This window comes from Urtica dioica, chromosome 10 (genome assembly GCF_054948205.1).
Source record: "Urtica dioica subsp. dioica isolate 48M chromosome 10, U.dioica_male_clone48M_v1_H2, whole genome shotgun sequence".
In the NCBI taxonomy this organism is placed as follows: domain Eukaryota; kingdom Viridiplantae; phylum Streptophyta; class Magnoliopsida; order Rosales; family Urticaceae; genus Urtica; species Urtica dioica.
The window spans coordinates 4580380-4595788 of record NC_142765.1 but is presented as its reverse complement, the minus strand read 5'-3'; the positions used below and the strand labels follow the sequence as shown (position 1 = coordinate 4595788).

The 15409-nt window shown below is 39.9% G+C and overlaps 1 protein-coding gene across 1 annotated transcript; it reads right to left on the bottom strand.

Moving 5' to 3' along the window:
- Positions 1 to 11094: 11094 nt before the first annotated feature.
- Positions 11095 to 13620, bottom strand: LOC149383169 (putative aarF domain-containing protein kinase At1g71810, chloroplastic). The gene is made up of 8 exons (XM_089629397.1): positions 13506 to 13620; positions 13396 to 13434; positions 12720 to 12890; positions 12448 to 12600; positions 12187 to 12222; positions 11986 to 12029; positions 11619 to 11709; positions 11095 to 11329 (listed from the first exon to the last, which is right to left on the bottom strand). Exons 3-8 carry the CDS (start codon positions 12804 to 12806, stop codon positions 11177 to 11179), a joined length of 564 nt encoding a protein of 187 aa, XP_089485523.1. The 5' UTR covers positions 12807 to 12890; positions 13396 to 13434; positions 13506 to 13620; the 3' UTR covers positions 11095 to 11176.
- Positions 13621 to 15409: the final 1789 nt, after the last annotated feature.

The window sequence follows — 15409 nt, the reverse complement described above, 5'->3', positions numbered from 1 at the left end:
CTTAGGTTGTTTGGATTGAGGAAAATATGATAGAAAAAAATATGATGGAAAATGCGAGGGAAAGTGTATAACTAAAATGAGGATTTCATTTTCCTTCGAAAATCAAATGGAAAATGAGAATCCCTCCACATTTGTCTATGAGGGGATCACATTTGTCTAGGGTAAAAATGTAAAACTTTTTTAAAAATGGACAAAAAATTTAAATAAAAAAATTTAAGGGGGGCTAATTAAAATAAAAATCATGGTAAAAATGAAATTTTTTAAAAAAAAGGGTCAAAAGTGTAAATTTTTTAGGGTAAAAATGTAAAACTTTTTAAAAATGGGCAAAAAATGTAAATAAAAAAATTTAGGGGGGCTAATTAAAAAAAATCATGGTAAAATGAATTTTTTTAAAAAAATGGGTCAAAAGTGTAAATTTTTTAGGGTAAAAATGTAAAACTTTTTAAAAATGGGCAAAAAATGTAAATAAAAAAATTTAGGGGGCTATAATTAAAAAAAATTTATGGTAAAAATGAAATTTTTTAAAAAAATGGATCAAAAGTGTACATATTTTAGGGTAAAAAATGTAAATTTTTTTAAAAATGGGGAAAAAATGTAAATAAAAAAAATATGAGGGGGAGGGGGCTAGAGTCCACCCTGGACTTGAGTTAGCTCCGTCCCTAGTCTCATCGTTACTTTCCCGTCAATTTTCTCTCATATTTTCTATGACTTTCAAACACAATTAGAATTTTGACTTTTTCTATTATTTTCTCTTACATTTTCATTTTCTCTATTATTTTCACTTTTTCTCTTATTTTCCGGGTTCCAAACGGAGCCTGAAAGAATTGAAACGAAAATGTAATATGAAAATCATGAGGATAAACGCGTTTGCATTGGTTGATCACTATGTACTACTGAGCTTTAATGCGTTTAAAGGTCATTATGATGGACAGTTGGGATAGTTCAAATCTTGTAACCACTCGGACCATTGGCCTATAAAAGGAGGCTCATTCTCTCATTCATAGTACCCGAAAATATAATCTCCTCTCTCTCAATTTTCTATCCCGAAATTTGCTTTGTGTTTTTTCTTGTAGTCGGTAGTCGGTTTTATTACATGTTCGGTTTGTCGGAGAAGTTTTTTTTGGTGCAAAGCTCTTCCAGAGGTAAATTGTTTGTGGTTTTTTCAACACCTGTGAGAGAGCAATATTATTTTAAGGAAATCGTCGATCAATCCTCGGCGTTTCTTTTCTTTTCTCTTATTTCCGTTTTATAATATATTCTGTTGTTGTTGTTTAATTAATTTAATTATTTTCAGCCAGAGTATTATTTTTAATTTTTATTTTTCTTTCTACCAAGCTAGTCTAATTTTTTTCCGCGTATATAATATACATATTAGTTACGCAATATTTCTAACAAGTTCATCTTTTAGGTGTATCATGATTTGGTGCGACATCTGCACTGACAAGAAAAGGTCTCATCCTGATATCCACAATAGGCCACATTTGTAAAGTTTTAAACATAGCACATGGGTTACAAACCGCGTCGTGGGTGCCCCTAAGTTGACAAAGCAACTTGTTGATCACATTGCAGATTGAGGTACTTGACTTTGACTATTTTTTTTCGTGAATTTCTTACCACAGACCTCTCCGTTTCTGTTGTGCTCTAAGATGTTTCATGCCGGAAGAATAGACTGCATATAACGGATTCTTGACTATTATTTTGCGGGAATCACTTATGCGTCTCTAAATGTAGGCAACGCCTAAAGATTATCCAAGAATTGCACGTGGAAGAGGCTAATTGTTGCATCTCGTCCAATCCTCCTACATCTATCCTAGTATGGAGGGCTGAAACTGGATCGGTTCGGTTCGGTTCGGTTTCTTACATTTTTTATATCCGAATCCGAATATTCGGTTTTTAAAAATTCGGTCCAATATCCAGTCCAGTTTAGTCTAAAACCGAAATTCAGTTATCCGAATATTCGGTTATCCAGTTTCTTAAATCCAATATCCGGTCCATTATCCGTTTTTCAAAATTCGGTTATCCGATTCTTTAAATTTCGGATCCAGTTTTATATCCGGTTTAAACAAACCGGTTATCCAGTTTTTAAATACATATCTAGTTCTAAAATTATTACAATGATTTAAATACGAGTACAAAACGAGTCATATAAAGCTCTAAAATAATAATTCATAGTCTAAAAAATAAAAAAATAAAAGTTAGGTAAAAAATGTTGTGAAAATTTTATTTTATTTTAAAGTCATGGTCTAGGTGGTTGTGAAAGACCTACATTTAATTATTTTTAATTTATTTTTTAAATAAAAAAATTCGGTTATATAACCGATATCCAAATTTGTCTAAAATCAAATCCGATATCCAGTCCAGTTTTTGAAACCGGATCGGTTATCCGAATCCGAATTTCGGTTATCTGACGTTGCTCCAAATTTCGATTTCAGTTCGGTTTGGATATCGGTTTTATCCGATTTTCGGTTCGGTTTTGTACAGCCCTACTAGTATGTGTGGCGAGATCAAGAAATTCGTGCAACGATGTCGTGTATGCCATATGTCGAAAGGAAGACGGTGCCGGCCCTTGCCATCAGCGAGTTAAGTTCACGTTTAAGACCCCAAAATTTTAAAAAATAATAAAGGCTAAAAAAAGCCCCTTATCATAATATCAAAGGGTTATAATTTAATCGGACATTTAAATATTGACCAATTTCTTTATAAATGTATTTTTTTAAGAGAGTTAATTTTTAAATTTTGCATAAGGCCTCCAATTATGTTGGGCCAGCCAGCGGGCCTCTACATACTTTGTTGGTAATGTCTTGACCATGTGCATACACTAATATCATCGATTTTGTGTTGGGAAATTATACCACGCCCTGCTTCTTAGTCATATTTCTCTCTTTTTTTCAAGTGATGAGGAGTCGAAAACTAATTTTGAAGAGGATGAGACGAGCAGGTTAAATATGTCATATTTCTAAATTAAAAGTTGAAGAAAAAAATTCAAAACGTTAAAGATCTTAATCAGCCACAAAACTGAAGGAAAAAATATGTAGATGAATGCACTAATACATATAAATTGTGTGAGACAATATCAAGTATATAAATTATAATAATCAGGAAATTAAAATTTTATATGGAATGATAAATTTAAATTATATAATATGTGTACACATCATAATATATACGCAATAGTACTAGAAACGCTTTGAAACAAAAGATTAGGCATATTGTTTTAAAAAAAAGGAGAAAAAAGGGAATAAAATATATGAAGATGGGAAGAAAGACGCGTTCTAAAATCGGATTCGCTAGCTGTTACTCGTAGAATTCACTAAGATCAAATGATCTAATCGGTATTCCGAGAATAAAGGTATCCACCACTGGAGTTTGTACCCAAAGGTCCGAGAACTTATGAAGGTTAAGGAGCGAACGTTCAAATTAGCAAAGAACGGACCCTATCTATCAGAACGTCGAAGAGAAGAGAAGATAATGGGTTTAAAAGACTAGTTGGACAGTAAAATACGTGTAATAAATAATCAAAACGCTCACCTCAATGGTTAACACCGAGGACAGCGCAAATAACTACCCACTCTTCATGACAGAGAGTGGGGACCAAATAACTGCCATAGGACGTGAGACTGATCACCTCATGATCCATAGCATCCTCCCACGACATCCACTAACAAGTGCCGAGGCTCCCAGACTCCTATAAATAGAGACATCGACGAGACCAAAAGGGGAGAGAAATTTTTAACAAGGAAGAACTAGCTATAGTTTCGTAGAACACTCTCGTTTACATTGCTCTCTTATAATTGTCTTTATTTGGAGAAAGTCTTGCCTAGAACCTGAGACCATCCGAGACTGCGTACTCGGAACTCAGATCACTTCGTGAGATAGGTGTAACCAATTTTTCAGGTTAACATTTTGGCGCTAGAAGGAGGGGGACGCTGAAGAATTATGGCCAGTTCGTCCATTCCAGACCATAACACTACAGATGTTAATCTTGACGCTGAGATTGAGCATCACAACAACACTCTACCGCTCACTACGGAGGAAATGACCGAGATCCACCCGCAACCCAGTCTTGCTGAACAATTCAAGGAAATGCGAGAGCATATACGGGCATTGGAGACCAGCAACACGGAGCTACGTGGAAGAATCCAGGTGAAAAGGTCACCATGAGGAGCGCGGTGGTGATCTCTGATGAAGAGCCATCTCACTGATCCGGGAAAGAACCCATGGAGCAGGAATCGGGGATTAAGAAATCCCGAAGACACGCCAAGGATCGCTATGAAAGGGATTGGGAAGATTCTGACTCGGAGGGTTTCTAAACCAGCCAGGAAAAGATCCCTGACAGGTACCAACCTTCCGGAGAAAGAAGTCGCTCCCAGACCATGAAAGATCATGAAGGAAGCTTGGAGATGAGCGACAACGCAAGCACCAATGAGACCAACTTCAAAATATTGGAGCGTCGAATTGAAGAAGTTGCTTTAGGCCAGAAAGAGCCCACTCTGAAGATTGGAGAGACTGTCTCCCCATTCACCGTACGGGTGATAGCACACCCTCTGCCGGAGCGCTTTAGAATGCCTACCATACCGGCCTATGATGGTAAGACTGATCCTGGAGATCATTTTGATACCTTCTTGTCATGGATGCATCTACATGGAGCAGGTCCTGAAGTCATGTGCCGAGCATTCTCTATCACCTTAACTAGCTCAGCCAAAAGGTGGTACAAGAAACTTAGGCCGAATTCCGTGGGTTCATGGAAACAACTGTCCAGGAAGTTCATGGAACAGTTTGTCGGATCAAGCTCAGAGAAGGTTCCGAAGGAAAGACTTTTAACTGTGAAGCAAGCTCATGACGAGCCACTCAAAGACTACATCAACCGCTACTCGGAACATGCATTACAAGTTGATGATCTCAATGAAGATTTCAAACCCTTTGGGATCACATCGGGAATCCGATCAAAATCGGAATTTTGGTGGTCACTTCAGAAGACAAGTCCTAAGGACTATAATGACTTCTTGAAAAGGGCTCAAAAATACATCAATGCCGAGGAGACAAAGCGAGCAGCACGGAAGGCTGAGGCCCCAAGACCTCGACGTGAGGAGCTCCGAAGACGACAATCAGAAGACTCATGTCCACCAAAAAAGAGCAGGTTTGAAGCAGGTCCTAAAAATCCTTTCGCAAGTAAGTTTGACAGATATCACCATCTGAACGCTTCAATTGAGGAAATATTTGCACTTACTCGAGAAAAGAGGACTTCGAAAAACCTAATCGGATAAAGAAGGACATCTCTAAAAGAGATAAAACCAAATACTGCGCATTTCACAATGACATGGGACACCGGACGGCTGACTGCTTCAACTTGAAAGAAGCTATAGAAGCTTTGATCCGAAGAGGATCTTTAAAGAAATTCAGATCAGATCAGCCTGAAGATGAAGAAAAAAGAGAAGTCTACGGGGATATATCTTTAATAGTCGGAGGGCCCCACGTAGGTGGCAATACTCAGAATGCCTAGAAATACTATGTCCGAGAAGCCCAAGCTGGCCATCGACAAATCCTCTTCAATGCTACTCAAAGACCGAACAAGATCATCAAGTCAAGCACATGGCCAATCACCTTCACGACCGAAGACGCTCGAAATGTGATGTACCCGCACAAAGAACCCATTGGTGATCTCGGCCCATATAGGTAATCAAAATGTCCACAGGATTCTGGTAGATACGAGAAGCGTAGTAGACGTCCTCTATGAAGAAACGTTCACAAGAATAGGACTCAAAGAAGACTTACTAGCCCTGTCCCCGGAGAATCTATATGGATTCACTGGCGACTTTATTCGGCCTCGAGGCACTATCTCGGTCCCAATAACTGTAGGAGAAAACCTGAGATCCAAGACTGCAAATCCCTTATGGGTAGTGGTCCCCAGCTCGTCATCTTTCAATGCAATCATCGGTAGGCCCACATTGCAAGCACTCAGAGCCATAACATCTGTGGAGTACCTAAAGATGAAAATCTCGACTAGCCAGGGAGTGGGCGAAGTTCAAGGAACCCAAGCGTTAGCAAGAAGCTGATAATGCTGATTTCGATCCACGTCTGCCGAGCCAAGATGCAATCAAACCCAGAGACGAGATTGAAGAAATCATGCCTGATCCAAATCAGCCGCTAAAAAAGCTCAGAATCGGGAAATATCTCGAGTCAAGTACGAAATTAAAACTTTCTAATCTATTGTCTAAGAATTTAGATATCTTTGCATGGTCTCAAGCTGATATGATATGGATAGATCTCGAGCTAACATGTCATAGGCTGAATATAGATCCCAAAGAAAGACCGATTATACAAAAGTGGAGAGCTCTAAATAATGAGAGATATGCTGGTTTAAAAGAAGAAGTAGACAAATTAGTCTTGAACAAATCAATTCGAGAAACAAAATATCCGAGCTGGGTAGCTAATCCCGTATTGATTAAGAAACCAAACGAAAAATGGCGAACTTGTGTAGATTTTACAGATCTTAACAAGCGTGTCCAAAAGATAGTTTCCCCATGCCGAGAATAGATCAACTGGTTGATGCCACAGCTGGACATGAAATCTTGAGTTTCATGGATGCATATTCAGACTACAACAAAATCCCAATGTATGGCCCAGACTAGGATTATACTGCCTTCATTACTGACCGATGACTTTACTGTTATACAATAATGCCTTTTGGTCTAAAAAATGCAGGTGCTACATACCAAAGATTGGTAAACAGTATGTTTGTAGACCTGCTCGGCAGTACGATGGAAGCATACATCGATGAACTGCTAGTGAAAATTCGCAAAATAAGTGAACATACCAAAGATCTAGACAAATCTTTTGAAATCTTAAAAAAGTATTGCATGAAGCTTAATCCTTTAAAATGTACTTTTGGTGTTTCTGCAGGGAAATTTCTCGGATATATCGTTCATGAAAGAGGAATAGAAGTAAATCCCGAGAAGATCAAGACATTACTTGATATGAAGCCCCCAGAAACATCAAGGTGGTGCAGAAGCTCACTGGGTGCATTGCAGCCCTACGTCGTTTCATCTCAAGATCCACAGACAGAAGCGTAAACTTCTTCAACACTTTGAGAGGATCTAATGAGTTCGAATGGACAGAGCAGTGCAATAAAGACTTCGAATCCTTAAAGGAACACCTCGCCGGGCCTTCGACCTTAAGAAAGGTATAAGATGGAGAGCCTCTCGACATCTACTTGGCGGTATCAAAATATGCTGTCAGCTCAGCCCTCATCAAGAATGAGGGAAATCATCAACTCCCGGTTTATTATACTTCTCGGCGTCTGAATGATGCCGAAGGAAGATATCTGGAGTTGGAAAAGCTTGCATACGCAGTGGTGAAAGCCTCAAGGAAGTTGAAGCATTACTTCCTGGCACATCCGATCACGATCTTCACCAATTTTCCACTCCGATAAGTCCTTCTGAAGCCAGACGCATCCGGTAGGCTCATGAAATGGTCGATCGAGTTAACTCAGTACGACATCCAGTTCAGGCCCCGACCAACAATCAAAGGTTAGGCCGTGGCAGATTTCATTGCCGAATTCACCTTTCGATTAATAGAGCACCCTTTATGGGGCATGCATGTAGACGGAGCGGCTAATGACAAAGGGGCGGGAGTCGGAATAACACTCACAGGACCAGACGGCGATAAGGTAAAAGTTGCTTTAAAATTTTTATTTCCCGCTTCAAATAATGAGGCCGAATACGAAGCCATGATACATGGCCTACAAATAGCCAAAGATTTAGAAATAAAAAAGCTAAAAGTCTACTCGGATTTTCAGTTAATAATCAATCAAATGAAAAACGAATTTCAAGCTAAAGGCGAAAATATGTCGCTCTATGCCGAGAAAGCTAAAAATCTCGCGAAGGAATTTGAGCTCTGTGAAATTACGTAGATTCCGAGAAGCCTGAATGAAGAAGCAGACGCATTGGCAAAGCTTGCCACTCAAGGATCAGCCTTTGAGCCCATACCGGTGATACAAGTCCAATAATCAAGCATCGCAGAAGAAAGTTTGGTCTTCCAGGTTCGAAGCTCGGAATCATGGTAAATGCCAATCTGGCAATTTCTAAAACATGGGATTCTCCCACAAGACAAGGCTGAGCTCGGAACCTAAAGTTCCGAGCAACACGCTATATCCTGGATAGAGAAACTTTATACAAGAGAGGCTTCACTAGTCCACTGCTAAGATGTTTAGATGAAGATAAAACAGAGTATGCGCTCCAGGAAATCCACGAGGGAATATGTGGAAGTCCAATAGGGGCAGACGCCTTGGCCTAGAAAATCATCCGACAAGGATTATTCTGGCCGACACTAAGAAATGATGCCCGGGAAAAAGTTCGAAAATGCATTAAATGCCAAAAGTTCTCAAACATTCCACGGCTCCCTCCGAATACCCTCGTCACACTCACATGTCCGGTACCATTCGCATAATGAGGGATTGACCTTATCGGAGCTCTACCGATAGGAAAAGGCGGATGCAGTCCGACAACAGTCCAATGGATTGGTGGAAGCAGTCAACAAAACATCAAACATGGTCTAAAGACAAAGTAGAACAACCACAAAGGAGAATGGGTGGAGATGCTCCCAAGAGTACTGTGGTCATACCGAACCACCGACCACTCCACAACTGGAGAAACGCCTTTCTATCTGGTGTACGGTTCAGACGCAGTTATACCACCAGACATCCTCATTCCGACACCCAGAAGGGAAAATTTCTCCTTGGAGGTAAACATTTCAAACCTAAACCTAAGTCTCGATCTATTAGAAGAAAGACGAGAAATGGCAAGACTCGAAAAATTAATTAATCATCGAAGAGTTGCTCGACCTTTTAACAGGAAAGTTTGACTCCTGAACTTTGAAATCGGTGACAAAGTCCTCAAAAAAGTTTTCCTCCACACAAAGAATTTGCAAGATGGAGTTCTCGGAGCCAACTGGGAATGACCATACATCATCAAAGAAAATTGTGGAAACGAAATTCATAAGTTAGACTGAGAAATGGAGAAAAATACCTGGAATGCCGAGCACTTAAGAAAGTTTTATGCTTAATTTTTATTCAAAGAGCGGCTTGGTCGCACTACATGTAATTAAAACATTAAAAAAAATGGCTTGGCCGTAATGCTTGTAATTCCGAAAAGCGGCTTGACCGCATAGCTCAATGAAATGGATTTTCAACTCATATTAGTTCTTTTACTATTTACTAATAAAAAGTAAAACAAGGGAAGAGCAAGATATATACATATAATGAAAAATCCTCATCTGTTGATCTCGGCCAGAGCTAATATTACCGACAACTACAAACAAAAACTGCTCGGAAAGCATCCCGAACCAGGTACATAAAAATACGTAAATAATGTCTCACTTTGTATAATCATAATAAAATTGCTTCACATATTTTTAATCCGGAATAAGATCGATTAGAGAAATATTTATAAGGATTCCCAAGTATAAGATAGAAGACAAAATACATTGTCGAACCAAAATAAGGCCCGACCACGAGCCAATAGTCAAAGACCCAAACAGGCCAAACAAAAAAAATATTATTACAAACCGGTCCAACCACATACCAATAGTTCAAAACCCTTTCGGGCCATATAAAAAAAGAAGAGTACATCCCCAACTTTAACTTCTTCATTGTTGCACCTCGGCCTTGGCTCCCCCCGCCACCTCTTCTGGAACGGTCTCGGTCGACTCCACGTCGGCATCAAAATCTGTGGTATCCAAGTTAGGATTCCACTTCCAAAGAAGTTCCCCACCGTAATTCATCCCGGCCGATAGAGGTCATCCCTCATATCCTTGTATTCCCGGGAGGCTTTGTAAGCCTCCACGTCCTCGGAAGCTGCGGCTTCTTCGGCTCCTAGGATCTCGGCACGAGTGGTTTCAAGCTAGGCGTTCTTAGTCCGAAGCTCGGCCTTGACTTTCCTCGCCTCAGCCTTGGCCGCTTCCTTCTCTTTAAGATGTTGCTCATTACGAGAACGGAGGGAAGCAAGATCGGACCCGACGGTGCCGGCTAGCCGAACCATACCGATGAAAGCCTATTAGAAAGATAAAAAAGTAATTAGTAAAATACATAAGAACATAATGACCGTAAACGCAAAAATGTGTTACCTTGGCAGAGAGCTCGGCATAGAGCGTCATGGCCTCCTTAGTGGTCTTCTCGCATTGGGACTCGACCTCCTCGGTGGTAACTCGTTCCTGAAGGAATGAGAATGCCAGAGCCAAGTGCACCTGAGCATAGGAAGGCTCCGGTGCATCATGTGAGACAACTTCCACAGGAGGCTCGGTCGGCTTTAGGGGGCTGAGAGCAGGGACCCTGGTTTTCTTCTCCGGAAGATCCCTGCCCTTGAAGGAAGAAGCCTTTCTCTTAGGGTTTCTAGAAACCTCTTCAGGGGCAGCTTTTCTTCCCATCTCTGAAAGGGACCAAGTAAACCTCACTAATAAGAAAATAAAGTAACACTAGTACAAAATAGACCTTTGAGTGCGACTTTTTTCGCACCCAAAAGTCAATTTTCGCACCCAAAGATATCTTTAGGTGCAACTTTGGGTGCGACATTTCCGCACCTAAAAGTCTTGGGTGCGAAAAGTCGCACCCAAAGGTCTTGACTTTCGGGTGCGACATTTCGGTGCGACTTTCCGCACCTAAAGTCGCACCTAAAATGTCACCAAAATCCGTGGAAAAGACGGGTAAAAGAGCATTGGGTGCGACAAAGTCGCACCTGATAGTCAAAAGTCGCACCCGATAGTCAGTTTTGGGGAAAAGAATAGTGCTTTAGACGTCGCTCTATTATAAAGTGACTTTAAATCTTTGAAAAATGTAATTGTTAACTGTGATTTAGTTGTCATCTGATTTGAAAGTGACTTTGATTCTTAATTTATTTATAAAATAAAATGCAATTAAATGACATTACTTGATTTAATTTAATGAAACCTGTTATAAGCAATTAAGCAATTAAAAATAAAAGGCTAAATGAAACTTGTTATATTGAATTGCTTGATTGAAAAATAAAAATTATACCTAAATGGTCCATAATACACATAATACACAGAATGAAAAATAAAAATTATACCTAAATATTATAGTTAGTGCAACCAACATCCTATATCTAACAAAACCGCTCCATTGAACAAGAACATCATTGTCCTTCATCGTCTCCCGAACAATATTTCAATTTTCGTCTTCAACTATGAGAACCTCTTCAGGTTTAGCCATGCGACAAATCATGAGCATTCTTAGCTTTGACATTGGTTCAGCATACAATAGCCGTCTCTTCTGCTGAAGTTGGTTCCCAAGACCTTCGGTCATTCCAGGAAGCGGCATCTGCTTTCTCAACACAAACAGAAGATTGAGTTAAGTAACTCTGCCTACGCTGTAAAAAACTAATGAAAAGTAATCTAGCACCAAAATCCATCTTAACCACAGCAAACGGAAACCACAATATCCTAATTCATCAATTTCTAAAATTCACATCATACTTTCACCAAACACCATTTAATACTATCTGAAATTATTATTCGATGAAAGCGATATTATTACCTACCTTGTGGAATCTACCGCATGAAAAATTATTCAAAATATATTGATGACATCAAATTTGAAAGGAAAGTACCTCGATCCATTCCATGATAAAGACACGCTGAGTTGTTTGTTGGGTGTACATTTCTGGAACCACGACATCTTGTAGATTTCCATAGAGCTCTCTGTTCAAGCACAATGGAGGGATTCAGAGAACATTGCTTAACATTGGTCACATATTTAATAAAAAAGTGATCATACTTATGTTGTAGGTAGAAATATATTTGAAATAAGAAAACCAGTGGATACAAACGTTTTGCTAAACCTAGTGCAACTAATCCTTTTTCCGGAACTTGAGAAGTTTCAGTTAATAAAGGGAGAACTTTAGTGAAAAATTAATTGATGGAGAAAACCAACAAAGAGAAAATCACAACAGAATCAACAGTCAAATGTGCCCTTACCTAAACTTGACTCCATTTTTGGCTTCTAGCCTGTAGTCCATCTCCTGCATTCAATTGGATTTACCTGTATTCAATTTAAAGTTCAAAGAATATACCTCATAAGAGAAGCTAAAGGAAACATGAGCACCAAAACTTAATTTCCGCTTCACTTTTTTCTCTATTTTAAACACTATTGATGGCATACAGATGAAAAGTATGTACCCGAAATAGACTCGATGCCCATTCGTCCACAACTGCCTGCAAACAAAAATTAATTTCAAGGTTCAGAACACAGAGCTACAAAATTTTATGCCAAAAATAAATGAAAAGAACCACCATTGTATCCATTTGATACAAAGTGAAGGACACATGATTAGAAACGGCGTTTGGTAACCACCACAATTAAACACGGATTTCATTCTTATCTAGATTTATGCTTCTACTTTATCGGCTCAGGTGGATCCTTTATGCATTTTACAACACCTGTAGATCAGTGTTCAATTTTCTAGCTTTCTTAGCCGCTCCTGCCAGAAAACGCAGTATAAATATATCCAGGGAAATGGCAGCTTGTACACCAGGTCTCTGCACTTTGACTGCAACAACCTTTCCATTTCGGCGGAGCCTAGCTTGATATACCTATCATACAAAGAGAGATAAATTTTACTAGCCACACCCTGAGCCTGTGACGTAATGAATAGATGACCCATACGTATATTATGATAGATATAAAATATTTTCAATAAATAAATAAAAACCTGGCCTAGCGATGCTGCTGCTACGGGTTCTGGTGAGATTTCCGAAAATACTTCCTCAATTGGCAAACCAAGTTCTTGTTCTATCATATTGAAAGCTACTTCAGTAGAAAAAGGAGATATTCGATCTTGCAGTAGCGAAAGCTCATCCAAATACGCCGGCGGTACTAAATCCTTCAGTGCAGAGTATATTAGGTACTTGTCAAGTTTGTCTTCCGTTATAAATTTAATTCCTTTCATATTGAGTACAAGCCTGAGCTAAATACTGTATAGAACATTCCAGCTTCTTATTCTTTTCACTCTTCCTCATATGTTATGAGGAAGAGTGAAAAGGTATAAATAAGGACCAGTTTTCAATTTCAAAATCCATAACATAATGAACATGTACACCAGCAAAGAAGAAGCAGCTCTAGACTCCTAATGAAAAAGACTATAGGTTTTTTTTCTTCCCCCTCCAGTAGCTTTCAGATTTGTAAAAGGAACTTTTCCAAATTCATTACAATACCGTTGGCACTAAACTCAAAGAACGAGTGAGCCTTACTCAAAAGAATATCAAAAAATGAGTAATCCCTATTCCATAGTTTGTTACAACAGGCCTAGTTTGAAGATTAACTCACAAATTAACAAGACAACAACATTTCTAGCTTAAAGACATCATAAAGCTTTAGCCATTACTTACCGCTCGAGACGAAATTGCCTGAGCAATCTTTATATATGCCTGCAGTTACAAGCATTGAAACTTCAGATTAGAACAACTAATACATATAATTCAACACCACATACACATACTTCAGCGACGAGCAGCGGTCGGCTCCTGAAAACGGCGGCGATTTTTGCGGCGTCGTAGCCGGCGAGAGAGTCGGTCTCCGACGCGCCGAGGGAGAAGAGGTAGCCGGACTTCTCCGTGAATGAGTCCCCATCGGCACGGAAGATTCGCGTCCGAAGAGCCGCGCGCAGCGGAAGACGGCGGCGATGGACTAGGGTTCAGGGCCTGGAAGTGGCGGGAAACCAGTGGAGTGTTGGGAGGAGAGTGGCCTAAAACAGCCAAAAATGAAAACTGGACATAATTCAAAAAAGATTTCACCTAAAACAGACAAGACGTACCTCAGTCAAACATTGAAGAGTGAGATTCCTATACGATGGAATAGGAAAAAACTTCAACAGTGTTTCAAGCTGCACCACACACACAGGAAAATCAGATACATTAATTTATGAACATCCTTCGCACGGTGTTTCCTCCGACAACAACCGCGTCGCTGCGACCACGCAACTCGAAAACTCTCAATGAACATCACAACCAAGCCAAAACCTCAGATTTCACTCCGAAATCAAAACCCCCAAATCAAACTCTTAACCCTAACTTTCGAAATTCTTGGCTGAGAATGAAATCTCCTTACCTTGCTCGCGAAATCAACTCCCGGACGTTACTTCTCTCGCTCTCCGGCGTCTCCTCGTGGGCGGCGCGCTCAGCAGCTCGCGGCGGCGCTCGCTTCTTCTCAGCCCGCGCGCGCGTCCAGTGGCCCGGTCTCGGTGGCTGTCGGCCTCGCTCTTCCTCCGCGGGCTCACTCCCTCGCTCTCTTCCTCTCTCTCGGTCTCTCGGTCTCCATCGGCCGATACTCTTCTCTCGGCTCTCTCTCTCTCTCTCATTCTCTCGGTCTCTCTCTTTCCCTTTTCTCTCTTCTTTTCTTTTCTTCTTTCTTTTTTCCTTTCCCGATTCTTTGGTGAAAACAAATAAGAGGGAATCCCTAAAAAAAAAAACAAACAAATAAGAGGGAACAAAATCCCGCTAAATTTTTAGACCAAATGTTTTGGACTTTTGGGTGCGACTTTGTCGCACCCAAAGGTATGATAAACTTTTGGGTGCGACTTTTCGCACCCAAATTTAAAAAAATCAACGAATTTTTTTTTGCGACTTTAGTGACATTTTGGTGCGAAAAGTCGCACCCGAAAGTAATTTTGGTGCGACTTTTAGGTGCGAAAAGTCGCACCCAAAAGTCATCCGCACCGAAAAACTGTATTTGTTGTAGTGTAATAAAAGCTCATAGAATATAACGCTACTTAGTCCGCTAAGGGCGGCCGTAAAACTTGTCGAGGAAATCCGGATCAAGAACGGTATACCAAGAACGATCTTGTTCGGACAGGTAAAAAAAAGTAGAATGATCCTCGAGCTCGTCCGGACCGTACATGGGCAGCTTGTTGGAATAGATCTAGGATTAAGAAAATATTTATCGCTTCTAGCAAGCGGCAGAATATAAAAAATTTCTTTAAAAACTCGTAAAACGTTTTTACAAACTAGACAAAGTGCATGAACATATAATTTAAAATTTTAAAACTACATTTAGTTTTTACTCGGTACCAACCTTGAATGGAGCTTAAACGTTGAGAAGCCTTAGAAAGGTTGAAACGCTTGTCTCCCCAATCAGCTCGCATCTCCCACTAGTCTTCTTTAACCTGTGAGCTTCTACCACTAGAGTCTTTAGAGTTTAGGTTGGATTTAGTGTGTGAGAACTTTTAAACACTATGAGTTAAGAACAAGTCTTTGAGCCAAAGAGCTAAAACAAAACACTAGGTCTAATGAGGACCTAGGTGCCAAAACAAAAAAACAAGAAGAGATTCTAGAGAGAGAGAAGCTACCAATCTAAAAAATTGTGTGTTGTGAATTGTGAATGAAGTGGGGTATTTATAGGAGGAGG